Genomic DNA, 27,831 nt, shown 5'->3' with positions numbered 1-27,831 from the left:
TTTAGAATTGGACTTTTAGTGGGGTGGGAATCCTGACTTCTAATTATGGCTGTTAACGTATCTTAATCTGTCTTGCAGCTTGACTCTGAAACTCTTGACTTTCTTAACCCATTCAGAAACTTGAATAATGTAATGCCTGGGAAAAAGTATTTGGTTTCATTTTTCAAGTTCTGAATGATCTCAACATGGAGACCTGAAAGTGCTTGTAAAAACTCCCTGCTTCTGATCTGGGATTTCCTAATTCTGTGGCTTGTGGCTCTGAAGTCAGGCCTTGTACAGAAGCTGCTTCGTTTTGCTTTATGCTTCAGTATAGCATCTCAATGTGCTAAGCATATGTACAGGCTAGCTGAAAGTAGCCCATTCACAAATAATGTGTCCTTGTGATTCTTCTAGACATGCAACTGATTACAGGCAAGTTTGGATCTCAGATGCCTCCACATGAGAAGAAAAGATTTCTCTAATTTCTTTCCGGTTGCATTTTCTGGCGCGAAAGCTCCAGAGGTAGCCTTTACATGGCAAAATGCCAGCTTTGTTTAATTCTCAGTCAAATAGCCTTTTTCTGCTGCAGAGTTGTGGCTGCAAAGCAGGGTTGAGAGGTTTGAGGTGGTCTTTAGGGTGTACAATTTCTGCATGACTCATGCTTGGTGCTAGTGGGGGGAGTATAGAGACTGTAAATGGTGCTCCAAGCTCACCTTTGTGCTGTGGCTGTCTTGGGGTAACGCCATGAGGGTTAGACAGGTTTGAGAGCAGAGGATTACTGAAAGGAATGAGACCTGTTGCCTCATCCCTTTGACCACGTATGTGAGATTTAAACATAGGAACACTGATACTCTGCTGGCAATATTATTCTTTAGAGCAACCTAGAAACGAAGCCTGTGTATAGATGAAGACACGCATATAGGTTCTGCCAAGAAATCTTGTAGCTAGCTAAATCCTGAGTTTTGTTGTCTCTTACATTTTTAATCTCGATCCTTGGGCTGTGTTATGCCTCAGATCTGACGAAACTTAAGCATGTAAGCTCAAGAATGGGCTTTCTTGGGAAAATCCCAGTGGTCCAAAAGAAGTTTGCAGCTACGCGATGCAGGCATTTGTGCTGACGTAAGTTTGCCCTACCCTTGGTAAATCTTCACTCTGTTCCAGAGCCAAGGTGCTTCCTTGCTGCAACAGCTGCTTTTTCTTGTAGTTGTCTGGTGTTAGCAGGCATTTACTTTGGAGCAATGCCATTTGTGTAGCTGACCTTAAACTGTGGGCTAAGATTGTTTTAAGCCGGTCATGAATCTCTTGGTTGTGAATGTGCCATGGCAAATTACCATGGTGTAAGGACTTGATGCTGCCACACTTCTGTGGCATACTCGTGTACAGGCATAAGTACAAGTAGATATGTGAAGAACTGTAGACATAACGGCTACTGAGCTTTCCTTCAAGTTGAACAGAAGACCTTCTGTGCTGGGCTACCTGGCACTTAAATTTTAGGTTACGATGCCAAGGTGTGTGCTAATCTGTAAGTGAAACTGTAGCTAGGTACTTAGTAGGTCAGTAAGCCTGTTTGTTTGCCTGCCTGCTTACGTATCTGAGATTTCCGATTAAAACGTCCCATAGTTGGATGCCCTGTTGAACGGGGACTGTGGTGTGCCTTTTCGAGTTGAAGGGGGTGACCAGTGGCTCTACGCTTACTGTGTGTGACTTGCTCTTTCTGGATTTGTTTTGCATTCCCTATTGCACATGAGCGCAGCTGTAGTACAGTGGGCAGAAGATGCTTCAGTGGAGAATACCCCTTGGCGTGGTGGTTGGGACTCTTGGCACGTTGAACCAGTGCCAAGGGGAGGACTTCTGCTTCAGAGCGCAGAAAACAGAGTGCGAGTCCCCCTGCTTCTCCTGAGTCTCTGGCCCTTAATCATTTCAGATTCAGCCACTCTTCCTGCTGTCTGGCTTTTGGAGTGTCCTGAATCCCAGGGTAGCACAGGAAGGTTCATACCCACTGCTGGGGTCTCTGCAGTCTTTGCACAACTGACTCGGCTCAGAATTTTGCCCCACAGCTGAGTGCTGACCGCACAGGTGCTGGAAGGTCATGTTTGCCGTCAGAGCCCGTCAGTATTTGGTTCATCAGGGTACAGAGGCTTATTAAACATACACAAACAATATTCAGACTTGTTAAATGTTTGTTGTGGCAAGAAACCTAATATTGGGAACCCAGGTAGCTGCATCAGTTTAAACTTTCACACGAAAAAGGCAAAAACCCTTGAGTTTCAATTGAGCAAGTGTTTAACCCCCCACCATGCGCGCGCACACCCACACCCACTCATACACACAAAGTGATTTAAAGTCTTTGCACTAGCATGCATAAAACAAGCCTTTTAACCTCAGCACATGTTTTTAGCCTACTTCTGAACCCAGCAAGGAACAATTGTATTTTAAGTACCAGCTTTTTAAATTTATTTTTAGTGTTGAAAAACAGTTAATGGATAGTGCTGCTTGAATTGGAACATGATAAATACCTTTCAGATGGTTTTCTGAGCATTGCCAGCCCAGGTCAGTCCTGGGGTCAAGATTTTGTTGTTGTTCAGTTAGTGCTTTTGTTAATTTAAAAAAAAAAAAAATCTATAGAGTGAAACAAACTACTTAATTGCCTTAATTGAAATTATTTTTTCTGACTTTTCACTCTAAAGGTAGCCTGTTGTTTTCTCTTCATTCTGTTTCACAGTGACTAAAATAATTCTACTTTTTGCAGGCTCACATTAAATTTCCTATTGACTATCCCTATTCACCACCTACCTTCAGATTCCTGACCAAAATGTGGCATCCCAACATTTATGAGGTAAGATTTCTTTTTTTGTTGTTGTTTTCCTTCAAACTAATGAATTTCTCTTCAGGCGAGAATGTGTTCTAATTATAAAAATTTAGGGTATTGAAGGTATTAAATATCTCTAGCCATGACCAAAATGGCTAGTTGTTTATGTTAAATGTCAGCTTCATGGTTGAGCAGTCAAATCTAAACTTTGGAGGAAGTGCTGTTTTTTCTGGGAGGGATGGAGCCTTTCTCATACCTGCAGGCACAGCAGGCAGTCCCAGCTGAAGCACTGTGCCGTGGCTTGGCAATTGGGAGAGTTCTTGTAGTGGGGGGTCTTATCCTGCTGCGATAGTTTGGCAATTAGTAACTATACATAGTATTCAAGTATGCTTTCATTTGAACTTATTCTGCAAATAACTTGGGTAATGGAAACAAAAAATATCAGGAATTTGAAACTGTTTCTTACAGCAATTGATCTACAAACAAAAGGATTTGGGGACCCAGGGCACTCCCAGTAAGAAGTCTGAGCTAGGCTAGAGTCACGCTTCCTCATATTTCCCTCTTCTGCCCCTGAGAGCCTTTCACTCTTTGTGGTCCCCCATCTCCTGGAGAAGTCATGCTCACCCTGGCCACCCTTCAGAAAGGGTGGACAGATACCTCTGGATTTAATGTTTATTAGCCAATTTAGAGTGACCCTTAGTTAAGTGCATGTTTGGGGTGTGTTTGGAGGATGTAATGCTGTGTGCTGTAGGTCTATGATTGGATCACAGTGCACGTAGGCAGCAGCTCCCTAGAGGAGAATGATTTTATATAAATGCTCTTTAGAAAGCAACATTCCCCAGCCTGAAAGCATGCCTAGTACAGGCTGTTTGGAGAGATTTGGGATAAGGTCAAGATAGAGCTGAGTGCTGGGGACGTGCTGCGATGAGGACATCTGTTTTAAAGCAGGAGCGTGCTGGTACGTCTTGGTATAGCGCAGTGCTCTGGTGCATTAGCTTAGGACCTGATGCTGGCCCAGCTGTGCAAGTGCTGCAGTGCTCAGGCTAGCCTGTGCCATTGCTTGGGCAACCACATATCTGTGAGGCTGTTCTGTTTCTGAGACTGATTTTATCTGGTGTTTTCTCAGGGATCTTTACCATGTGTTGCGCAGTGTGAATAGACCAAGTTATACTCCTTGCTAGGTTTTCACATATCAAGTGGCCTTTACAGTTTGTCCTGGAGCCTGGTTGAATTGAGCTGTTATGTTGAAGAGCCCATGTTGAGCAGCAGCTCAAGACAGGGTCTAGTAGTGCTGGTGCAGAGATGTTGTCAGAACGTCTTTCATTATCTGGATACAGTATTGTTTCTAATCTCAGTACTAAAAATTCAAAATTACCAAATTTAATAGAGCTATATTTGGAAGTTGAAGGCCCATTTTTGGATCAAGCTTGAGTTAAGCTTTTAGCGGCAGCCAGTCAAATCCACACTGAATACTTGGATGTTCCAAACAAGCGTCAGCTTGTCAGAGCTGCTAGTTGAGTAGTTTCTTATGAGGGCTGAAGGCATTTAAAAATGTTTTTGTTGGTACACCTATGTCATCTTATCACATAAGAGATTCAGAACACTTCCTTTAGCTCTAGTTCAAAATAGGAATGTCACTTTTCCTCACTACAATCAGTGGCTTTGGATGAAGCCTTGGGCTTGGAAGGTTCTTTTCTAACAATTTGCTGCTGTTGCTAAATGTCCAACCTGGAATGAGCGTACTTCAGGTGTGACAGTAAAAACTTGATTTTTTTTTTTCTTTTTTTTTAAATCTGAGCTTGCTCTGATTTAGGCATAAATTGCCAAAAGCTTCTCCAAACTTCACTAGAAAACAGGATAGTAATCTGCTTTAATTCCTGGATGCTCAGGAGGATTGTGTTATGCCCAGGGGTCATCCTGAAATCAGTTGTCTGACCATCTTCTCTGACTTCAGTCTTGGACTTGACACAGAATCTAATGTATAGTCAAGGATGATGTTTCTGTTTCAGCTACATGGGAGTTTGATTTATAAATAAAGAAAACTTTGAGACCTGCAGATTATTGCAGCTCCATACTGTAGATGCTGTTTCTGAATCCAGAAATTCTCATGTAGGAGGTGAGTGGGAAATGGTTATGTTACCAAAACAGTATGTACAAAAACTGAATCTTGGAAAGGGCCTTTCCCGGTACTGGTGGGAAAGGCAAAAAATTGGCTCCAGAAACAACTGAAGGTAGGAGGGGAAACTAACCCGAAACTTGATGGGTATATTTTGGAGTGACTCTTCAAATACTGCCATGAACAAAAACTACAAAGCTGAGAGCTGGGGTATTTCTTGGAGCTGAGGGAATCTGAAGCAGCTTGCAGGCTCTTTTGGAAACAATGCCCAAGCAATGAAGATGGGGGGCACTGGGATGACTGCAAATGAAACTGAGAATAAATCAGCAAAGGGCTTGAGGTTTGAGGGTTTGTTGGGGGTGGGGGAGGGGAACCTCTCAGTATAATGAAGATGAAAGAAGGTAGCAGTTTGCAGAATCTGCTGGTGAGACCAGAAGGAGAGGTTAAGGCTGACATTCTACTTCTAAGCAATAAGACTTGAGTAACTTGTGTGTTTTCTGTATCTCCAGTTTACTCAGGCCATCAGTTCAATTTTGGTCAAACTGCGTTTAATACTAGGTTTTATTTTTAATAAGGTAACAAGGCCTTCCAGTTTTGTCCTAACAGAAGTGTATTTCGCCTGCTTTGTTTGTTCCTCCTGCAGATGAGTATACCATCCTCCTTGTTTATGTCTTTCAAAAATATGCAGAGGATGGCTGTCCCCTTGATTACACTGATGCATAAAAACCCATGTTGATCTCTCCAGGTCCCGTGGCACTTTTGCTCTTCCAAGCTGTTGTGCAGTGCTGCCCTATTTGAATTCCAAAGCACCTAACGTTATTTCAAGAGAAAAACTGTTTACTGCTTTGTTTCTCTTGTGTTTCATATGGCAAAATATGTTGGCCCACATTCTGAATGCTTACCTGATCGTATGAGGAACTTCCCCCCAGCGTTAGGGTGCTTTCTTATGGTCAGCAGTGCTGTATTCTCCCAGGAGATATCTAGAGAAGAAACCGTAAACTAACGGCAATTAGGAATAAAACCAGAATAGTCCATAAACAGAATTTCACATTGGTAAGCTTAATTTTACCTTGAAGTGATATTAATAGACTTACAGATTGGACAAGACTTTTTAGGACCTCAGAAGGAAAGTGTTCTGTTTTTTAAAACTGTTCCAGCAAGGTAGATGTATGCTTGGGTATTCAGCAGCTCCAGGTGCTACTTTGGTGTTCATAGTTATGTTCTTGACAAAAAGCTGCTTCAGAATGACGAAGACTTGCTAGATTAGCATAGCTGGCAGGGTTAGCAAGCAGCTGAATTCTAGATACTGATCACAAGCCTCCAACATTGAAGCAGGATCTCAGCTGACTATAAAAACAAATGTTACTGTTAATCATGGTGAGGCTCTTCAGGTGAGTTGTTGCTATCTGTAGCTGTGATCACTGGCTCAGGCTCAAAGGCACGGATAATGCTACTGTGAGCAGCACTGCTTTGAACCCCAACTTCTGTGGGTAGAGCAGTGTTGGAGGGTGCTCAGGACATATCTAAGACTTTGTGCTTGGGGTGTTGCCGGTTCGTAGTGTTGAACAAAACTGATCTGAAGTCTCCCTTGTTCCTATAATCAGCTTTTATCTTAGATCAGGGTGACAGGGGACAGCATGAAAGTTACCCATCAGCTGAGGCTGTCACCTGATGGTATAGGACTGCATGTCCTTGTGAGTAATTTGAGTAGCTGACTGCAAGAGGAAGCAAGCCAGCAGGGCTTGGTGAGGCCAAGATCTGTTAGATGGCCTTGGGCCCCATCTGCACCTTCACTCCATCCTGCAGTAAGGTATTGGTACCCTGGGAACCATTGGAGTCAGCTTCAATGGAAGATATTGGCCATGAGGAATACTGCTACAGTACTCCTACGTAGTAATAGCATCCTAGAGTGCTGTTACTGATAGAAAATTGGTGTTACAGGCTTCTTGAAGTGTTTATAAATGGTAGGCATTATGAAGCTTTAAATCTATATTCAGGCCATAACACTGTTAAGTAAGACACAGATTGAGGATTATGTGGCTGTATGGCTTCCATATGGTGCCAAAATATTCTTCCTCTTGCATGCTGGAATGGATTTTTAGAGAAACCCTCAGAGCATCTCCTGCTTTTTCACCTGATATTTCAAACAACTGTGCCTAAGGAGGGGAGCGGCTTAAGCCTGCCCCTCACCATCTGTTCAAACCTTCTTATGTCCCAGGAGAAGTATTGCTTTGATAGCTGGGCTAGTGTAGAGTGCTAAACCCTTGGATTTAAAGATTCCTGTAGCTAACTCAGTTACTGCTGGGGGTGGGGGGAGAAGGAATTTAACCCTAATTTAGGTCTCATGTAGCTACAGCTAACTTTTATCACTGTGTAACACTTGTAATCTAGAGACCAATTTAGCTGTATGCAAAGTGTGTGTGTTTGGTTTGTGGTATTTTTTTGTTTTGGGTTCTTTTTCCCTTTGCCACATTATTTAAACCTGTTGACCTCTAATTGTTTTGTACCCCTTTGCAGACCAATCCTACTTTTAGGAAGAGGAGGCTCTTGAGCCTATAGACACAACAGACCTAGGATGAACTGAGAGCTGTTCCAGCTCTTCCATATTTTTACCGGTATTTGGGGGCTTCCATATGCACACAGTTTTAGTTGCTCAGAACATAGCCAAAGTGGTGGAAGTCAGTCATCAGACCTTACCTCAAGCAAGCCTGTGTTCAGCTTTTATTTTTGTCTTGCAGAACGGAGATGTATGTATTTCAATTCTTCACCCACCTGTAGATGACCCACAAAGTGGAGAGCTGCCATCTGAGAGGTGGAACCCTACCCAAAATGTCAGGTAAAAGCGTGGAAAAGGTGATGCGCAACAGTTGCCTCAAAGGCCAGTCATCTCTCTCTCCTTCCTAGACTAAACCCTGTGTTGGGAAAAAAGACTTGGAAGGGAATTTAAGACTTTAGGGGCTTTAGGGCTTGAGTCGGGTAGAAGCCAGGCTTCCCCAGTTGCCTCTTTAGATGCTACAGTGCTGTGTCCTGAGGCTGGGCTAACAAAGCAGACTTCTGTCCTGTTTGCAATTTTTCATATTCTTAAAGCAAATTATCTCAAATGTTCTAGTCTTTTCCAGTCCATGTTATCTTACACTTAAGTTAACCAGACTCCTCTAAGATATGATCAGATAAGATATGATAAGATATGGGAAAGAATGTCTTTGAGTTTTCAGGCCCAGTAAGAATAACTTTTTACCTAATCCTACACAATGTTTGCCTTCTAATACTTGTCCCCATTTCCTTCTCTACAGTATGGTGTCCTGAACAGCTAGGTAGTTTTCTTTCACTGCCAAAAACTGAAGGAATCACAAGGTACCAAAGGCATTCAAGACTAACATATTTCTTTAAAACATCTCAACTATGATTTTCATTTCCTTTGCAAAACACCTCTAATAAATGACCGATAAAAGTAGTGTCAAATAGCAAATCACTGATGTGTGCAGCAGGAATAGTGACATAGTGGGGGGGAGGGGGAAGGTTGGAGCAAAGCTTTGCCCTGTTCTAACTCAGATTCCTTATCCAGATAAGGTTAAAATGATTGCGTCTACTTCAGATTTTTAGGTTATCACATGAGAATTCTACTTCTTTTCAGAATGATTTTCTAGATGGTAGTCCCCAACTCTAAACCCCCGTTTTTAATTGGTAAATCAAGCTAGGAATCTCAGCTCATAAGAGGGAATGCAGCTATCTGAAAAGGGTTGTCTGACAGTTTGATTCTGCTTTTATCTAATTTGGTTTGATAACGCTCAATTGAAAAGAGCCTTTGTCAAAGCAGAGCTCTAGCAAAGGGGATTTATTGGATTCTTGACCCTTGGAATAGGATTGTAACGCACACTACAAAGTGCTGAACTAGAACTAATGTGGCAGGAAACTAGCAAAGGTAACAGTCAGCAAATTATAACAACTGATATTCCCTCCTGGAGTGTACTACTTCAAGGTTAAGAAGGTTCAAGAAATGATGTGTCTTTGTTGCATGAAGTTCTGAAGAGTAGGGAATCTTACATTTAAAAGTTAAAGGTCGTCATTTTCCGTTCAATCTGTCTCAAGTACAGCAAGTATGAAGCAGCCTCTGAAAAGTTCTAGTCCAGGTTTAAAAAAAAAACAACAAAAAAAAACCCTTAAATTCAGTTTTAAACTTTATATTGCTGAGCTGTGTTTACCTGTTCCACTGCTCACGTGGCTATTAAACTGGTTTTCTTAGATTTGACATAATCTGCTTTGGTTGTTAGGACTAGCTGGCAAGCTTGCATTCACAGTTACGAAGCAGCTTATGGTACTGATTGTTTAGATCACGTAAACGCTTTGAGTAGCTCGTTATATAGAGCCCGGAAAGCTGGACATGAAATTTCTCATCTTGCTAATTCTCCTATTCCTGCTTCTCCTCACTTTGGTACATTCTTTGACGCTTACTCTCATGGAATGTTTTAGGCTTAAGAGTGACATTTCTGTGGGAAAAAAACGTTCCTCGGATATATCAGCAGGCACAGATAAAAATTGTACTTAACTGTTAGCCCACTGAACTTACTCACTGTCACTTTGCTTCCTGAGCATGCCCGTTTTTGTTGGCTTTTGGCTGCCATAATGTATTGAACTGGTTGCAGAGTGCTGCCCAGATCAAATATCTCTATCAATGTAGTCCAAGCCAAGTCCTTTCACTTTGGAGAGTAAAAATGTGCTATGCCAAATCTACACCTATGTCTGGAGATGGCTGTAAGAAGCCACAGTGTGGATTAAAGCTGGAACAGAATCCTTTTCAACAAGGCTGCATTGTTAGGGAGCCCCCAAACTTCAGTCTTCCTAAATGTCTGTTTTGGTTTGGATGAAATTCATCCATCTGAGCTTGTCATGCCCTTCTGTTGATATATGGAGAGAAACGGGCACTGGTCAGGCCTGATTCCTTGAACCTGCTGGTTTCTCTTCACTGATGCTAAAGGGATCTCGAGTGACTAGTTCTGATGAAGACAGCAGAACTGTAAACCTTTAAAGCAAAATGGCATGACTATTGATAGGGTATAGCTGACAGGGTAACTGGGGAGGGACGAAGGTAAGAAAACAGAAGGGAGACTTGAAATCCCCACTCTTTATCCAGACAACTTGCATATATCTAGCCTGTGAGAAACATCCCCAGGAATATTGCATAGGTCAGTTTGTCTCCTGTCAGTGCAGTTAGTGTCCAGTGCTGAAGATGTTTTCAGTCAAGCTCTTCTGTGGTTTGGGTCCTGTTGGATACCATGTACTAGGATTCCTCTGTGCTGGAGTACCTTATCTACCCACTCACAAAAGCAAGGTTTGAATCGGAGTGCGATGCCCAGTTCTTGGGATATCAACAGTCTTGATTAACGCATCAAATCGTTTCCGTGAATGAGCAGTGCAGAGAGCCTCACCTCTGATAGCCGATTACCTTGGTGACCTATTCAAGTGGCTTTGCACTGACTTTGGGGTACCCAAGTGGAAATAGGCTTGTCTTCTCTCCACTGATGGAAGCGTGGTGGAGTAGATGCTAAACCTTGATACTAACTCCTGCCCTGGGCCTTCCTTAAGCTGTCCCTGCTCTACAGTGAAACTGCTGTAATACTACTGGACCTAACAGGCTGGCTTTATAGCTTATTTGCTCTGGTAGTATTTTAAATAAATCCTTGAGATGGATGAAGTGAAAGAGAATCTTTCTTCTGCCCATCGTTCCAGTCTGACTAGACAGCTTTTTCCAGAGCTATCATTCTCCTTTCCTACTGAATTACAACGTTTGGAAAATAAACTCTAGAAGACTGTCCTGATAGCTGTGCTGAACAGTCTGGCCAGACATAAGTATTTAGTTTGAAAATTTTTCAAGAAACTAACCATCCAAGTGACCAAGCATTTCCTGGAATTGTATCCCAGGTAGCTGTTAGATTTACTTAGCACATACTGTTTTGAATGCATTTCTCAATCAGTGTAAGTACAATTGACTGTAGTCTCTTTTAATAATCAAGTTCTGCAGGGCAGTTTCTATGTACTGTTGTATTTCAAGACCTGTTATTTGTGTCCTTTCCTTCCATTTAAATTCTGAAGCTTTTGCCAGTGGGACAGCCTCAGGCTTATAAAGCTGTTGTCCTGCTGGCTACAGCCAAGTGACTGGGTGTGCAGAGCTGCCAAGTGTGGCCTGCTGTTGAGTTTTTGTGCTTGTGCCTCTCATGGCAACATGTTAGCACCAAAAGGCAGAAGCTCTGAAACGCAGAGGGCTGTAGGAAAAGCAGGTTCAGCTAGTTCCATGCTGTTGCTAGAAATCCAGGAAAGTTGTCTGTTTGCTGGGGGTTATGTGACTGGCTTATGCTAGTTTTGCTGAGTACCAGCAGCCAAATTCTGCTGGGCCCTTGGTGGTTTGCCTGGGTATTGAAAAACATTTGTATTGTCTTCCTGTTGCCATGTTCACATGCTGCTGCAGTGTCCCAAGAGGTGCACAGGCTAAGGTCTGAGGAGAGCTGATACCTAGCTGCAGCACCAGCCTGCTAATGCACAATTGGGCAGAGAAGGTGGTGCAGCCTGATTTGAGTGCCTTGGGTCCTAGTGGTCCCCTTTGCTCTGCTGGGATGGGCAAACACCCCGGCTTTCTGCCGGGAAGCTGAGAGTCATGAGGAGCAGGCTCACCAAGCACATTCCCAACCCTGTACCATCCACAGGCAGCATGGACAAGTTGGATTCTGGACTCATCTGTGCTCTGCCTGCCACCCCCATCTCAAACGTGGATAGAAGTGATGGGCCAAGTGCAAGAGTACACTTGGCTTTGTGCTCCCTTTCCACCCTCTTGTTTCTCCCTCTCTCCTCTCTTCTAGCTAGCTAGAATTGGATCTTTTGGGTCAGACGGCAAAGGAATGGCCACTGCAGTTTGGTCTAGATGGGAACAGTTGGGCATGGCAGCTGAATGACTTTCTGAAATGTGGTTCTTAATCTGTGCAAAAGCACTTCCAACCCAAAAGTATCCTTCAGTTGGGTCTGCAGAGGTGCTATGACAACACAAATCTTTTAGCTCATCCAGAGGGAAAGAGCTTTCTGATGTGCTCTGAAGTTCATTGCTATTTTGTCTGTAGTCAAATTAGATCCTTGACAGTTTGTATCATATCACCTTCCCTATGAACTTAAGCACCAGGCCATCAGCATATATATCTGCTCTCATTTCAGCTATTGGTTCAGTTATCCTTAGCTTAAGTTTTGGCCTTAAACAAATTTCTGATGTATCACCTAAAGGATTCATGGGTGCCCAGAATCCATGAATCCTGAGCTCTAACTCTGCTATTGTGGTTACCTTTTCCAGGACTATCTTACTGAGTGTAATCTCTTTGCTTAATGAGCCCAACACGTTCTCTCCTGCCAATGTGGATGCATCAGTCATGTTCAGGAAATGGAGGGACAGTAAAGGAAAAGACAAGGAGTATGCTGAAATCATTAGGTAAGCTTTGTCATGTGTGGTGCTGCTAGTCCCCTGCTTTGAATTCTGTAAAACAGGCTACCTGCAGAATTTGCTGAAACCGAATTCTCACGGTGGTTGTTTCTCTGGAAATTAAACTTTGCGCTGTTATTCTAAGCCCTGGTTTCTGGTCTGTAGGGCTTTCAGTACTGAAGTGGTGCAGGCTTCTAGAACAGAAGGGCAAGGGTGATCTGTCTTCAACTTGGTCTTTTCTTCACACTAATCTGGCATGATGCTCTGCAAAATCTCCTGGCTGCTAGTAAATCCTAGTTGAAGTCACTACTTGCCTTCGAGCACTGCTGGCATTGTTGGGGATGTGATTCAAACTGACTGCATCCCACTAATTCTGTGCTTAATGCACTCATGAATCATAAACTTGTCCCTCCAATTTGAAGGAATATCAGCAGGATTTAGCAAGCATTGTGAAGCTGGGTTTGATTAGCTTGAAGCACTGTTCGGTCTTGACTGTCCTTTCCTCAAAAGTTGGTTTATCAGGTGCTGTTGGAAGGCAACATAGACTTTAGCCAGTGTGGCTGTGGAACTGCAAATGGGCAGCCCTTACCGCAGTGTGATTTCTGTCACACTTGCCTGGCAGAAGACCACATCTGCATTGGTTCAGCTGTTGGGCCTGCAGAATACCTGTTGCTGGAGCTAAGCAGCATTGTCAGTTGCTGGCCTGAGCTGTGCAAGGAGCGTTATTGGGAGATTATCTTAGTCCCTCAAGCTGCGTTGGCTTCAGTGGCACTGGATTTATTGCATAATCACAGTATTGCAGACTGTTCCTGAAGAGCAGGCAGGAGGTGGGTGAAGGGACAGGCTGCCACCTGCTCCTCTCCTGCTGGGAAAGAGCACTGGTGAGTAGCAGTTCATAACCCAGGTGCTGCCTGGAGGCACTAGCTAGAGCCTCTGTCCTGAAGCAACAGGAAACTCTTGTATCCTGCCAGCCCCCAAACAGTGTCAGGTTACAGCTGTGTCCTGGGGTGCAGCTGTGAGCTCTACAGGGGAGCAGAGAGGTGCCAAATGCTCCTGGAAAGCTCCGTTCTGAGCATATTGGGGTAGAGGCATCAGTGGTGGAGAAGGCTGTTGGATAGCATCTCCAAAGCCATCTCAGATAAGTCATCTTGGGAAACCCCTGAACATCCCTTCTGTGGCAGGGCAGCTAAAGTAATGAAACTTGCTCTGAGCTCTGGCAGGTGTCTAACACAGAACTCTGCAGAATAAGTGATTTTTGTGTTGTAAAAAGAGTGCATGTTGAAAACAAACTTGGAGTACTTCCAAACCCAGGGCTATGGGAAATGAATCTGTTTATAGTACCATTTGTGATGCTTCAGCCAAGCATTAGCAGCAGTTGAAATAACTGTCCTGACTCTGAGCTGCCAGGAGTGTTTGGCTGGGGGTGCTGAGGGATAGCTGTGCGTACAGAGAGTTGAGATAGTCGAGTTGTGCTGCAGCTGGCACGCAGTTCCAGTCATGTTGCTCTGTCCTCCTTCCCACAGGAAACAGGTTTTGGCTACTAAAGCCGAGGCAGAGAAGGATGGCGTGAAGGTCCCCACTACGCTGGCGGAGTACTGCATCAAAACTAAAGTGCCTTCCAATGACAACAGTTCAGATTTGCTTTACGACGACTTGTATGATGACGACATTGACGACGAAGATGAGGAGGAGGAAGATGCCGACTGTTACGATGATGATGATTCTGGCAATGAGGAGTCGTGACCTGCTCCCTCTATGCCCCTGTACTGCCCTGCCGACTCAGGCCAGAAGGGAGCAGCGGTAACCTAGCAGCAGTCCAGCAAAAAAGTGTGGGGGGGGGATCAACAAACTTTTGTCTCCTGCTGTCTCCTGTTGTATGGATCTGTTTGCTCCTTTTTTATGGACCTCTTAGAGACCCTCCACAGAATGTCTGAATTCTTGCATTCTTAACCCTTTCATCACTGTATTATGATTTCTTTTTAAAAAAGAAACTCCCCTTTTCACTTCTCTACGAAACGCTCACAGCGAAACAGGTTTGCTCGCGTTTAGATTTTTGAATTAAATACAGTCTTGCATTGAGATGTTTAATGTATTTAAAGCTGGAACAAACCCATTGGAAGCTGGGTTTTTGGGAGCTCAAGCGCTGCATTTACTGGGAAGAAAAAAATCCACACAAAGCAAATTGCCAAGGTTTAGCTGCTCCATTTACAATAATAGCGTGTGTACATTCGTTTAGCCTTGTGGTGGTGGCTTTTCCTTTTTAAGGTGTGGGGCGGAGAGTGTAAAGCTACTGTGTGTTGAGCTTGATGGGATGTTACTGAAAGGTACAGTATTCCTTTTCAGCCTGCTCAAGTTAGGAAATAGCTGGCCCCTGGAGCCTCAGAGGGCACAATCAGCTTTGTCTCTGGAAAAGGCTTGTGATATGAACCCTAAAATAAACACTTAACACTTCACATCTGTACAACTGAGCCCTGGGTTGCTATTTATTTGATCTTATTTTTTTCAGACTAGGTTGGGGTTGGATAAAGTACTGTTCAGTTTTGCAGTGCTGCTGAGATGTGCTGCCAGCTGCCCCTCTGGAGGGAGGAGACAGACGTGCTTCCTGGCTGCCAAGAGGGCCTCCCCAGAGGTGACAGCAGGCTGTTTTGGCCAGTGTTCATCCTGACCTTGTCTTTGGAATTGGGAGAGACGGATAGATGCTCTAGTCTCCTGCTCCAATGCTTGCTAGCAGGCCTTGCTTCCTGCAGCTCAACTCCAGTGCCCACCTGAGCCTTTTCTGCTGTGCACGTAGGTCGTGAGGTGGCAAACAGCCTTGCTCTAGCTGCGCTGTCTGTGGGCTCTGGGAGGAAGGCAGGAGTCAAAGCTGCCTGTGACAGGTGCCTACCCCAGAGCTGGGGACACCAGGCTGCTTGCTCTCCCTGCTGCAGGCGCTGTGGTCAGTCTGTGGCATGGGGCAGAGGTGTGTGCTGCGCTCTCCTGCTGCGCACTGGCTGGGTGCTGGGCAAGGAGGTCCCGCAACCCTACAGGTAAAAGGGATGTGAAAATCTAAGGCTGGAGGAGGCCAGGGGTAGGGTTTGACAGGGTATTTAGCAGTGCGCTTCAGCCAGCGCATGGAGCTTGGCCTCCTGCATGTTCCTGGGAGCTCCTAGCAAATCTTTCTTACAGTCCCCCTTCCCCCTTGAGGAAGGGGGTTCCTGCATGCTCTTTTCTGCAGAACCTGATTACTCAGTCCCTCAGCACCCTAAACCCTTTGCAATGTGCTCATTTGGCTGTGGTGCAGTGGCCTGAATTCACCTTTAGGATGATACCTTGATCAGCAGCCAGTCTTGCCTTAGCGTGCCGAGCCCTGGCACTTCTAGGATCTCTTAGTTAGAGGAATGAGTCGGATCCTAGGTGCTTGTCCCTGCCTGGGTGAGCCCCTCCACTCCCAGAGGTACAGAAGAAGTTACCCTGGTAAGAGCTACTGGCTCAAGCGTTTGGCTCTGCCTCCCTTCTTATCTCAGGGTTTTCAATGGTACGTCACCAGCTGTGGTCTCCAAAGCAGTGCTTTGGTGGGAGCGAACTTTGTGTGATGGGGGGGTCTCCTGGCCACTCTCAGTGCAGCGGTTCTGCCTGTTGGCCCACAAAACAGGCAGAAGTGTCTGTGGGGCCATGAGTTGGCTGTGAGTACGCAAGCTCTTGGCTCTGCTCCCTGCCTTGAGGGAGAGGAGGGGACAGCAGACCCTTGGCTGGGGGGAGGGGAGGGGTTGGCAGTGCTTTTTGTAGTGTTTAGAGCCATTTGCTGAAGTGAGCAAGGCAGATGTGCTAGCAGTGTTACTGGGGCTGGGGCTTGCTGTATTGGCAACAGGTGCCAGGTGAAAGGTTCGGGCTGCCTCCCAGGTGGGCCCTGCTCCTTCTCGCCCCAGGGCGTTCCTGTAAAATATGTCCTGCTGTACCATGTGGAATAAAAGCAGCCGAAGTGCTGGTGTCTTGTCCCTTAGCGCTCCCTGAGATGGTCTGCCCTCCTGCTTGCATGTTACCTTTGGAGGTAGCGGGACCTCTCCTGAACTGGCTGGCATGGGTGGCTTTCACAAGGCCCATGTGGCTTTGCTTGCCCTCCTCATCCTTCCAGGAGGGAGTGACTTGGTCTCTAAAGCACCTTTTTTGGTGCCAGCAGCTGGGGCTCAAGTGCAGCTAGTTACCTGTGTGGGGACAGCGTGAGCCCTGCCAGGCTAGCTGCTCCAATCCAGCCCCGCACGGGGAGTGCCAGCTTCAGCAAGCAGGACTGTGTGGGACATGATCAGACAGCAAGACCTAGGCCTAGCCCTGGGACTCCTTGCTGCAGGACTGGTCTTAAGATAGTAATGCCTGCCTCCTCTTGGGCAGCTTGCGTCTTGCAGGGAACCCAACCTACAGCTTTTTTTTTTTTTTTTTGGGGGGGGGGGGAGAAAAGCGAATAAGCAGAGTATTGCAACACTGACTGTGCTGTTGACTTGGCTTGAAACGAGGATACTGCATCTTTCAGGATTTCCCTTGTACTTTTGACCGTCTTCACTGTATACTCTCCAGTGACTTGTATTTTCAAGCTTGGTGTTGTAAGATGCATTATCATGACTCTTCTGTCCCCCCCCCCCTTTTTTAAGGCAAAAACAAAACAAAAAACATAAACAAAAAAAACCCCCTATTTTGAGAGCTCTTACATTAACCAGACTAATTTCTCTTCCCCACTGTCCCTTGCAGTGTCATTGCTTGTTGACTTGCTGGTTTCCTTTTTTTGAGATACAAACTGAAGTATGAGGGTTTTTTTTTTTTTGAAGCTTAATATTTAAGAGATATTGAGGAAAAAATGTTTACTTAATCTGTGTATTTGGGTTTTCTTAGCCCCTTTCTCCTGTCTCAACCAATATTAGCGTTTACATTTGCAACTACAACCCTATTCAAATGCAGTTTTCAACCATTCTGAAACCAGCAGGGTACACTAGATTTCTTAGTAGTTTTCTTAGCTGAAATCCCAGATGTTTTCCCTTTTTTTTCTTCAGTATAATTTACCAGAAAAAATTAATTGATGCATTTTTTGTGTTGTCTTCCCCTTCAGTAGTTATTTTTGTCTTTTCTGCACATCTGTCTACTAATAAAAAAAATGTGAAATGAAAATAGCCCTGTATTGTTACTGCCCTGTTAATTGAGCTGTTTTATTTGCATGAGTTATTCTAAGCTTTAAATAACAGCTATTTAGAAATAAGTTCTGCATCTTGGTCTCAGAGCATTACTAGAGTTATGCATATTTAACTATGCAAAAGGTTTGGGGAAAATAAAGCTGGTTTTTCTAAAGTGGCCTTGTACTCCACTAGAATAAAGAACAAACTGACTTAAAGTATGTCTGCAAAAATGCCCTGAGGACCTTGCTGTGCTGTAGAGTTTTCACAAGCCTTAAGGGAGGCATAAGTGTGTGAGAGATTTGACCTGTTTCACAACGTTCTTGAACAACTGGTAACTTGAAGCAGGACTCAGGGCCAACCTGCAGCCGAGAGGGGGACTGTGCTTTGCCATAAGACAGGGCAGAGCAGGCCCTAAGCACAGGATGGGGTTAGACAAGTTGCTGGGGTAGGGGGAGGGCTTTTTGTAAGCCAAATGTGCCCTTAAAGGGCAGTGCTGAAGGCCTGGGGCAGGGGGGGGGTGGTCTTTGAGCTTGCATGGAAGTCTGCTGTAGGATAAATCTAGGCCATATCTTTAACACTACAAGAAAATCTTCCTCCTGCTCCCATGCTCTTCTCTGTAAGCTGGATAGTGGGGGGGGGGGGGGAAGAAGGTTCTGCAGTGAGTGAATGCTGCAGTTGGTCTAAAATTAGGGGGAAGAAGGACTATTGTATATAAGCATGCACTTGGCAAAATTAGCAATGCAGCTGCTGCTGCGTTAAACACATTCACTGGCCTGAGCTGTCATGCTTGATGGCATGCTGTAGGAAAAGCTACTGCAGTTCAGGGGAAAAAAAAATTCTTTGAGAACTCACTTGCTAGAGCAGAGAAAGGGGACAGAGAGGATAAAGTCTCAATTTGGCAAAGAGGGTCTTGTAACTGCCTGGGGACCTGCAGTACTCACATGCTCAGATATCTTGAGCCAGTACCTTTTTTCATTCAGCTTGAAGTGTGGGGGGGAAAGAGGGGATGAACGCCACCTGCACCAATGGTTCTGGAGCAAATGAGTGCACTTTCTGCTTACACTGCACAAGTCTTCCGCCATTTATTTATTTTCCCCTGAGTGCAGCTCTGAAGCACTGGCTCTAACATGAAAACATGCTCAGTGCCTTCAGCAACAGCAGCTATAGAGAGGAAACTGCTGCAAAAGAAACCTACTGTAGCAGCCAGGGTAAGAAAAATAGACAACATCCTGTTTAGTCAGGCCAGTAAAGGAAGGGAGGAGATGGGGATGTAGGGAGCCATAGCACTGTAGAACTGGCTCCAAGACCTTGCGTTAACCAACATGCAGTGGTGGTAGTTGATGACCACTTGCTGCTTGAAGCAAAAAATGCTGCTGCCTGGAGGTAGGTGTTGGGGCAGCCCCCAGTACATGTGGGAGCACAAGGTGCAGCCCACAGCAGGCCTTGAGTTGCCCTTGCTTTGGTATGGGTTGTGGAAGAGGAAGACTATAGCCTTCAGCACCGCCCACCTCCTCCACCCAGAGCTGCTGATTTCAGGCTTGGAAGTCCTGTACACATGCAGTGGTTCAAGCAAAGCCTTTTCACAGCTAATGACAAGGGCAGATTTTGCAGCTGGCACCCATGAGACAGCACTGGACCACACTGTTTCCCTGCCAGGGAGCCAGGCATGCCTCGCAGTTGCTCTGCAACAACTGTAAAAAAAAAAAAAAAAAAAGGGGGTGGTGGTGCAGAGCACTGACACTAACTTGCATGTGTGTTACTTGCTACGTTAACAGAGCCTAGGAGCTCATCCCTCACTGCCATGCTTGAGCTTGGCTCACTGTAACTCACGCTGCTGTTACCTATTAGAGATGCTTTTTGCTGTGTTCCTCCCTAAGACACTCAAAAGCACCCCGGGATGCAGGGTAAGCTGGTAAGACAGACCCCCCCCCCCCCCACCCTCTTGAGGCTGGGAGTTAGCACAGCTGTGGCTGTTCATGCCCTGCTAAACAACTCTTCTCAAGGTGCTATATGGACAAGATGGTTCCTGCCCTGTAGCAACATTGGTGGCACGAAAGCTCATCATGGCACTGCCATGATGGGTCCACTATGATACTGCAGGCATGGCCAAGGATTGACCTACTCCTCCTGTGGGATAGCAGTGCTGCTTTTATCAATTAGCGTCTAAAGCAAAGACGGCTTTCGTGGAGTGTTAAGGTTTTTTTTTTTTTTTTGAAAGCATACCATTTCAACATGGGCAGTCATAAAAACTGTAAGACAGCAGCTCTGAGTGCAGGTAAACAAGGTGTCATCACTGTAAGCCCTGTAGGATCAGGCAAGAGCTGCTAGGCAAGGACAGCATCCTGCAGTCAGTGCTGAAGAGGCTTCCCCAGCTGCTCTGGGCCTGCCCACAGGGGCAGTGCTGGGCTGTGAGCTGATTAGCTCCTCACCTCTCTCTCTCTGCTGCTTGGCCAAATACAGCTTCAGGTTTGCCCATGTCCTCTGCTGTGATGAAGAGCTACAGCCTCAGCAGTACAAGCCTGGGGCAGGAGCCGTCCCTCAGTTGTTCTCACTACTGACCTTCCTCTTGGTGCTCGCACATAGCAGCAGTGCTGCCTCAGCGGCAAGGCAAGGATGGTTTGTGCTGTTGCTGTGCTCCCTCCTCAACTCTGCTGGCTGCTCTTGCAGGGGCTAGGACAGAGTACAGGGACAGAGGCAACGTTAGGCAGCAAGAGTCAGGTTGTCCCCCCGACACAGCCTGTCACAGCAGGACCCCATCCCCTCTGCACACAACCACGGGGCGGGGGGCATACACTGACCTCCACCAGGCCCACAGCCACCGAGCTCTCAGCACCAAAGCGCACTCACCTTTGTCACCTTATTCCATGGCCTTTGCAGGCCCAACTACTGATTTTACCCTCCTGGAAGGGAGCCGTTGAGCTTTACTGCTTTTGTTCCAGGAGTGGGGGGGGCAAAGGGACAGGCTGTAAAAAGCAAAACTGCTCCTGGAGCCTTTGAAAATGCAGACAAACACCAGCGATACGCTCAGATCTTTATTAGGTGGAGTAAGGGCTAAAAAGAAATGAAACTCCTAAAACATTCACCGCACTGGTGCAGGACAAAAAGGACCAGGAGATGCCTCCATAGTCTTTGTTTTAAAAAAAGGGGGGAGGGACAGGTGAAGTTTCCATCCAGTAGCTCTGGCTATCCTGGGCAGGGTGGCTTGGGGCAAAAAGAGGTACAAGACACAGCTTATACTTTTATTTAAGAAACCGCTACATAGTTTTTGCCTCTAACGATGCAAAGAAGGTTCCAGGATACACTGAGCCATCCAAAGTCTCCTGCTAGAAAAGAAAAAAAAAAAAAGAAAAAAAAAAGAAAAGCAAAAAAAAAAGAAAGAAAAAAAACACCCTGTCTTTTTCTTTAAAAATTAAAAAATAAAAAGGTGAGGCTGCAGCTCAGGGCCACAGTGACCAAACTGCCCATGAGTTCATCTTCCACAGCAGGAGGGAGGGGGGAGACAAAAGAAAGGGGAAGGCCCACAAAACACTTTTTTTTCCTTTTTTTTTTTCTTTTTTTCCTTTTTTTCTTTTTTCTTTTTTTCTTTTTTCTTTTTTTTTTTTTTAGAGTAACAGCTATATTGGGGGATGGAGGCAGAAATCAAACCAAAAGGACGCATCTTGATTCTTCTTTTTTGGGGGCCAGGCCTTCTTATTTGCCTGAATTCAGAACTGCATTAAATAAATGGGCTCCAGCTCCAATAAAAATGGCGCAGTTTGTCTTTGACAGAGTTATAAAGCCCATAGAGCTTAAAAAACAAGGAAAGATGCCCTGGTGCGGATGGGAAATGAATAATTAGTTTCCCTACAAAGAAAATAAAACAGGCTGCAAGATGCAGAAAACCACATTTAGGCTCTATTACATTTACAAATACATACATAAATATATTACATACAACAGCAACTCAAAGAGGAAGCGGGCGAGTCACACAGAGGATGGCTGGCTGGCTGCAGTTCTCCCCGCACAGACGTTTGGCTGAGCAGTTACTTCTTCTCCTAATAGTTCCAGGAATGGGTTTCGGCTTTTCTTTTTTTTTCTTTTCTCCTCCTCCTCTCCTTTCATTCTCTCCCCCCTCCCCGGTTTCGGATTTAGTTTGTCCAGTATGGAGAAGTGCCATAGGCGGTTTTGGTAGCCTGAGACTTTTGCTGCATGGTGCTGGGTTGATTGCGCTGGCCAGATCCACCCTAGAAATTAAAGAGGATGTAAACATTCATCCTTTGTGGGACCCGCAGTATCAGCACTCCCAGGAGCACGCCACATTCAGCATGTCACCAGCAGAAGATCTGCCTCCACCAGGGACTCCGAAGCAGCCCTGACACCTTCAAAGACACTGACACCCCATCTTGGGGTGATTTCTGCTTCTCCTCAACAACGCCAGGTCTCACGGTCCAAGAAAAATGGCCATGAAGACACGACACAGGACAACAGGGAAGCGTCATCCCACCCCCCCTATCTGGGGCAAGTCAGGCAGCTCCAGTTGGCTGGTGAAAAAGGAGGCAGCCATCCCCCAGCACAGGGAAGAAGGTGTAAAGGATTAGTGAGAGAAGTTGACCACTGCAGAGAGCCTACAACCACTGCAGAGCCCCTACTCCAGACTAGAAATTCCCAAATGGATTTTGCCACCATTTTTACTGCAGAGGGAGATGGCTGACTGCCAGAGTGGTAATGCTGTGGAGATGATAGAGACTTGGGTGGTAACTATGCTATTTTCAGGAAAAAAACAAAAAACAAAAAAAATCACAAAAAACCCCCACACAATTTCCTCTCTTTCAGAAGACAATTTCTGCACAACAGCCTGTACTGTAAAATGCTGTCAGAGGCACAGGAACATAAGGAAGGAGAACAGTAGGATTGGGGACTGGCAAAGAGCTTTCTCAAGGTGAATGAAGACAACACACCAGGCAAGGATGTCAAACGTTCAGAAGTCATTTCTTGTTCCTGGACTCTAAAGCAGAACGCTATGTTTTTCAGGGAATATTTATAGAGAGGAAGGGAAGTGCAATGCTTAGTGAAACCAAATCGGAAATAGGAGTTGACATGCAATCTGCCAGGGGATGCTTCTTTTTTTCCAGAATTACAGTGCAAACGTTTGAATCTCTGATCTCCCTGCCCTGGCCAGGGAATGGCGGCGGCCTCCTCAGCTTCCCACCCCACTGGACATCTCCATTCTGTGCCCTAAGTCAGAAGGGCCTCTTCACAGCAGGGCTCACTCCCCACACACACTCCCAAGCTGGTGAATGGCATGTAGTCTGCAATCATTATCAAGGCGCTTTCCCAATGAGCAAAGCCAGAAAAGCAGACGTGGAGGTGCGTGGGAGCAATCTGCATTCAGGCACTTTGTAAAGGCCCAAGGGGCCGACTCACCTGCCCATCTTGCTGAAGATGGTGATGCAGCATCTGGGAGTGAGGCTGCTGATGCGCAGGCAGGATATGGAGAAAAGGGGCTGGAGCATAACCCGGGGCAGCACCAGGGTTCAGGGGCCCAGTAGATCCAAGAGCAGATGGCAGGCTGAAAGGAGGCGGTGTGCCAGCGTGGAATCCCTGCTTGTCAAACGTCTGCATAGGAGGCAACGGGGAGGTCATTAGAGACTTGTGTTAGCAGCCCCACGGTGACCAGACAAGAACAAGAGTGGCCTGAACACAGATCACTTGAACCTTTCATCAACCCTGTGAGCAAGCCAAGTCAGATCGAATACCTGCGAGCACTTCAGCAGATTAGTTTCAGTTCCTGTTCTCACCTTTATTGCTGCTTTAATGCCTGTATTTTTTTTTTAATTTCATTTCCACAGCTATGTCCCTTTTTTCCCCTAGCCTCTTTTTACTTAGTGTGATATGGGAGGATATAGTCGCCTGAAATCAGTCCTTCGCACATTGTGGGGACTCAAGAGTGGAATTATTCGACCAAGTCACGGCTGCCCAACAAGAACACAAGAAGAAATTCCAGTAAGAACTTTGTTCCTGTTGGCCAAAGCTTCACACCTAGTGCTAAGCAGTGTATCTGAGAGCTGGTATCCTACTCACAGGCATGGATCACAGCCAGACACCACATGGGGCTCGATTCCCACTACAAAGGGTGCAAAGAGTCTGTCCTCCAAAACGGAGGAAAACGGCAGTCGGATCTAACCCCACTGCACGCCACAGCTTGTCAAAGCGCTCTCTGCATTCCCTGGGAAACTACATGCACAGCCAGTAGCCACAAGACTCTCATAAGGCCCCAGGTGGAGCAGGCTGGTTGTGGTATCTGTCATATAGACCTACAGGTATCAGTGGTGGGCATTCCTACTTGGTCTCTCTGGAGAAAAGCAAACGGTCTCTTAACTCACCTGCTCTCTGGGCTATTCTGTCTAAAAAGGCTGGTGCCATCATATTTGATTTGGACACAGTACACATGAGGTGATAGCACAGAAAGCTCTGTGTCTATGCTAGCAGCCTCCATCATGAGTTGATGTGGAAAGAGGGGTGGGATGGAGGGTGAGAAGTCTCCCTAAAACCAAATAGAGTAACTAGAAGAAATACCAAAGTCTGCTGCCCGCAGGATGAACAGGCCTGGGATTTGCCCCTATCTGCCTTAGGCAAAGTCCTGCTGAGTTGCCAGTAAGCAGGGAGCCATCGGCCTAGCCTAAGGCCAGGGGGAGGAGGGTCCAGCGTTCCTCACCTGAGTCTTGTTATAGACTGAGCCACTGATATCAGGCACACCTGTGTTACTTGAGGTCACAGAAACACCTGGAAAACAAAAAGCCACCAACAATGAGAAAGCCAAACACCACCCAACTCGAACCCTGTGCTTGCTTTGCTCTTGACACCTCCGGAGGCCTCAGCGGATGCACCTTCATCCTTGGCCACTGCACCACATGCTCTACTGGGCTGCAACTGCTGGGTTTTCTGTGCTCTCAGACCTACAGCACCCCACACAGGAACAGAGAAAAGGGCTCAATTCCTCACTCTTGATGCAAAGCAGGAAACCAGCCCACTGGGATAAGTCATCCATGTCCAATACACACAGATTACAGCTTGGATTCAAATGCACTTCACTGGGCAGCAGCTGGCTGCACAGAACACTCATTTAGCTCAAGAAAAGCCAGCTTTTCCCCTAGGATTAGAGAGGCATTTGGCTCTATTACAGCATTCAAGACCTTTCCAGTAGTGCGCTGAGCAATGAGATTCAGCATCTGCCACACATTTGTGCTCTTGTACTTTCACATCATGCAGAAGGGGGGGGGGGGTCTGCAATGCTCCTCCACCCCTAGAGAATTAAATTATATTACAGATTGAGGCCGGCTTCCACCTGGATCAGCTCGTGCCACAATACGCTCAGAAAGCATCACTTATCAGCAAGGCAGCTCTCAAGCTGGCCACTCACTCCTGGTCTTATAAAGACCAGCTCTAGTCATTTCAATTGGATCAGAATAAAAGCAGTGGTTCCTTTGGCTAATGAATCAGGGACTGGATTTGGTGGGTCTGTACTGCTCTAAGATTGTACCCTTCCCAGAAGATTGCTCCTCTTTGCAGGCCACAGTTTGAGCAACTCTTGGTTGAAGACTTCAGTAGCGTCCAGTGCAGCTGGTGTTTCAAATGCACAGCAAATGCTTGGTATTTGCTTAAGCCCAGAGACGAACTAGTTAGTGCTAAGCAGTTCACTATACATTTCTCAGGTCTAACCAGCATGTGCAGAATAAAGCCTTCATGTAAGCTGTATAAATTCTTTAGCCTTTACAGTTACAAAGAAAACATTTCCAGGCATGAAACAATGCAACGAGCTATGGAGTGTACAGACAGCAGCTGAAACAACAGTTTAGAGACATGTGAACTGCCCTGCTCACTCCTAACACACAGCTAACTCAGGTGCCTAATAATGAACTCAAAATCCAGTCATTATTTGGCAAAGGACCATTTCAGCAGCAGTATTCAACTGCTCAGGGTTCAGTGACAAGGCACTGCTGCAGGACCACTATTATTCACCAAATTCAAACTTTGGCAGAGGAAACAGTTCACCATTTTCTCCCATGTGCAACTGTGAACAGAGCTGCATGTCAGCCACACAATCCTTAGGCAAAGTTCAGCCATTAGGCTTAGAAGGAACATCTGGGGCATTAAAAAAGCATTTTGTATACGGGAGATGGAGAAACAGCTTGGATTTTGACCCTGTTTAGAGCTGGCTGCTGTGTTGACTGCACAGGACTGGCAATGCTGGGAGTCTGCCCTACTAAATCCCACTCAGAACACCCTCAAGTCTCATGTGTTACCTTTCCCAGGTCCAGTGCCAGCAGATTTGTTTTGTGCTTGAGATGACCCACTGTAGCCTCCTTTACTGTAATCTCCAGCTGCCGTTCCCTGCGTTAAGTCATCATAGCCTGCCGGTGTGTACAAGACAATGTGTTACAGTGTGCAAGCAGCTCTGCGGATGCTCAAGTGAACAGCACGGAGAGAAGCATACCTGCTCCATAACCATGCTGTCCATAGCCACTCGCCTGCTGGAAAGGAGTTGAAGCAGTGTTCAGATTGACTCCATGCTGCTTTGCAGATGCTGGAGGTACCTGGACAAAGAAGGGGAACAAAAGGCATTCTTAACTGGGAAACGGCACAGGAAAGGCAAGCTCCCTCTGCCATCTAGTGGGGAAGGCATCTCACTCACACGGGAGATGTAAAAATTGGAGCAGCTCTGGGATCTACCACGCTGCACATAGGAGGTGGCACTCTCCCTTCCAGTCATAACTTCCTGTAGCGGTTTTTTGCAAGCCACAGATTTCCTGCTAGAGCCGCCCCTGTTCTGCGCCACACAGCCTTTGCTTTGATCGCAACCATGTCTCAAAACAGGTTGTGTATTTCTTTTATACATGTATAAAAATCAACAGTAAGTAGCAAGTTCTCACCCAGAAACCAGAATAGGACCAACCACAGTGCTCACCATCCAGAATCAAACAAAATACCAACCTGGAAGGTCCTGCCTGAGGCCATTTCATAAAACACAATCCTACAGGGCCCTAAAATAGACTCATCTACCCTTCTGCCTTGAGCATCACCTCCTCCCAGATAACCTTCTCCCTCCAAAGACTCCCAGTGCTGCCCTATGCCTTAGAGGGCTTAGGGGTATGCTTTAGTCTTTTAGATTTCCTCTTTTCTTGGGGAAGAAACCGTGATTATTTTCTCTGGCTTGCACAACAACTTCATTGGAAATTCCTTGCAGAATGGGGAAGACTTAGAAGGTCAGGGCTGGACACAGCAAAACCAGACAGGCATGAAGAGAGGACTATGGTTTCGGCTATCATACTTACAAACATGGTTGGCCCATACTGGAATGCACTGGGTACGCCTGGCACACCAGCATAATAAGGTAACCCAGTATAGCTGTACCCTGGGGGCAGGGTAGGGTTGAGGAAGGGCTGCTGAGTCGTATGGTGAGTCTGCGTCTGGTTCTGCTGTGGCTGGGCTAATGTGGTAGCAGGAGCAGGGGAGGCAGAATCCCCACGGCCAAACTTTGTTACATCACCTGCAAAAGAAATAACCGACCAGAAAAGCTATAAAAGCCACTTCAAAAGGATCTTCTGAATACAATTAACAACTGCAAAAGAGATAGTGTCCTATACTTGAAAGGCTACAGATTTTCATGGAAGAACTCTCCTGGTCTCTATTCCTGACAGCCACAGGGACATTGCTTATTCTTGGCAGAGAACTCTGTGCCTTGCTTAATCCCTTGATAAAGTTGAGCCAACAATACGTACCTATCTCTCACAGTCTGAGAAGATTCATCACTGTTAGACCATTGCAATAAAGCATGCTAAAAGCACAACCATGGTAAATAGCCAAAGAGCAAATGGTTGCTGGGTTAAAGCATGGCCCTCCTAAAGATTAACCTGATTAGTTAAGCTTCATGGGCGGAGAGCAAGTTAGGATTTACAGGCAATGACGGGCATATTTTTGTCAATATCTGTTTATTTGTCAAGCATGAGTAATTAGATGTCTGATTCCTCACACCACCAAAGGTCTGGAGACAGTAGCTGGAGGCCAGGAAAGCAAGGCTTGCATCGTGGGCCACCTTATTGAAGAAGTAGGAAGGGAAATTTGGTTATTAACCCAAAAGCAGCCTCCTAAGAGAGGTGAGTAACCAAGCAAAACACTACAACACACTTGCTTTTTTGGCAGCCTACAAAGTAGCATATTCACTCTTTTTAGGGAGGTGACGTATCACATCTGTCTCATTCCTACCTAGTATTCCTTTTGTTAGCTGCCAATAAGCATGACAAATTTTAATAGCTGCATTATAGGAACACCACCACCTATGGCTACAATTTTAAGT

The 27,831-nt window shown here is 45.8% G+C and overlaps 2 protein-coding genes across 33 annotated transcripts in view; one reads left to right on the top strand and one right to left on the bottom strand.

Annotated features, from left to right (window-relative positions):
* LOC138064275 (ubiquitin-conjugating enzyme E2 R2) overlaps window positions 1–14,825 on the top strand; it is a 52,116-nt gene extending 37,291 nt beyond the window's left edge. For both annotated transcript variants that reach the window (XM_068926054.1, XM_068926053.1), the window contains 4 exons: window positions 2,729–2,815; window positions 7,643–7,740; window positions 12,235–12,369; window positions 13,884–14,825. In XM_068926054.1, the coding sequence (XP_068782155.1) occupies window positions 2,729–2,815; window positions 7,643–7,740; window positions 12,235–12,369; window positions 13,884–14,103 (540 nt within the window). In that variant the 3' untranslated portion in view covers window positions 14,104–14,825. The remainder of the gene's footprint in view (window positions 1–2,728; window positions 2,816–7,642; window positions 7,741–12,234; window positions 12,370–13,883) is intronic.
* A 4,886-nt stretch (window positions 14,826–19,711) lies between these two features.
* LOC104151998 (ubiquitin-associated protein 2) overlaps window positions 19,712–27,831 on the bottom strand; it is a 243,845-nt gene continuing 235,725 nt past the window's right edge. For 23 of the 31 annotated variants that reach the window (XM_068926046.1, XM_068926022.1, XM_068926030.1 and 20 more), the window contains 6 exons: window positions 26,810–27,024; window positions 25,972–26,071; window positions 25,781–25,888; window positions 24,193–24,260; window positions 22,902–23,093; window positions 21,371–21,721 (listed from right to left, as the gene is read on the bottom strand). In XM_068926046.1, coding sequence (XP_068782147.1) covers window positions 21,626–21,721; window positions 22,902–23,093; window positions 24,193–24,260; window positions 25,781–25,888; window positions 25,972–26,071; window positions 26,810–27,024 — 779 coding nt within the window. In that variant the 3' untranslated portion in view covers window positions 21,371–21,625. Of the gene's footprint in view, window positions 20,169–20,517; window positions 21,722–22,901; window positions 23,094–24,192; window positions 24,261–25,780; window positions 25,889–25,971; window positions 26,072–26,809; window positions 27,025–27,831 lie in introns of those variants that run through there. The other 8 variants (XM_068926037.1, XM_068926034.1, XM_068926035.1 and 5 more) reach the window with 3 other exon arrangements.

Source organism: Struthio camelus, chromosome W (assembly GCF_040807025.1).
Source record: "Struthio camelus isolate bStrCam1 chromosome W, bStrCam1.hap1, whole genome shotgun sequence".
Lineage (NCBI taxonomy): Eukaryota > Metazoa > Chordata > Aves > Struthioniformes > Struthionidae > Struthio > Struthio camelus.
This window is presented reverse-complemented; position numbering and strand designations above follow the sequence as displayed.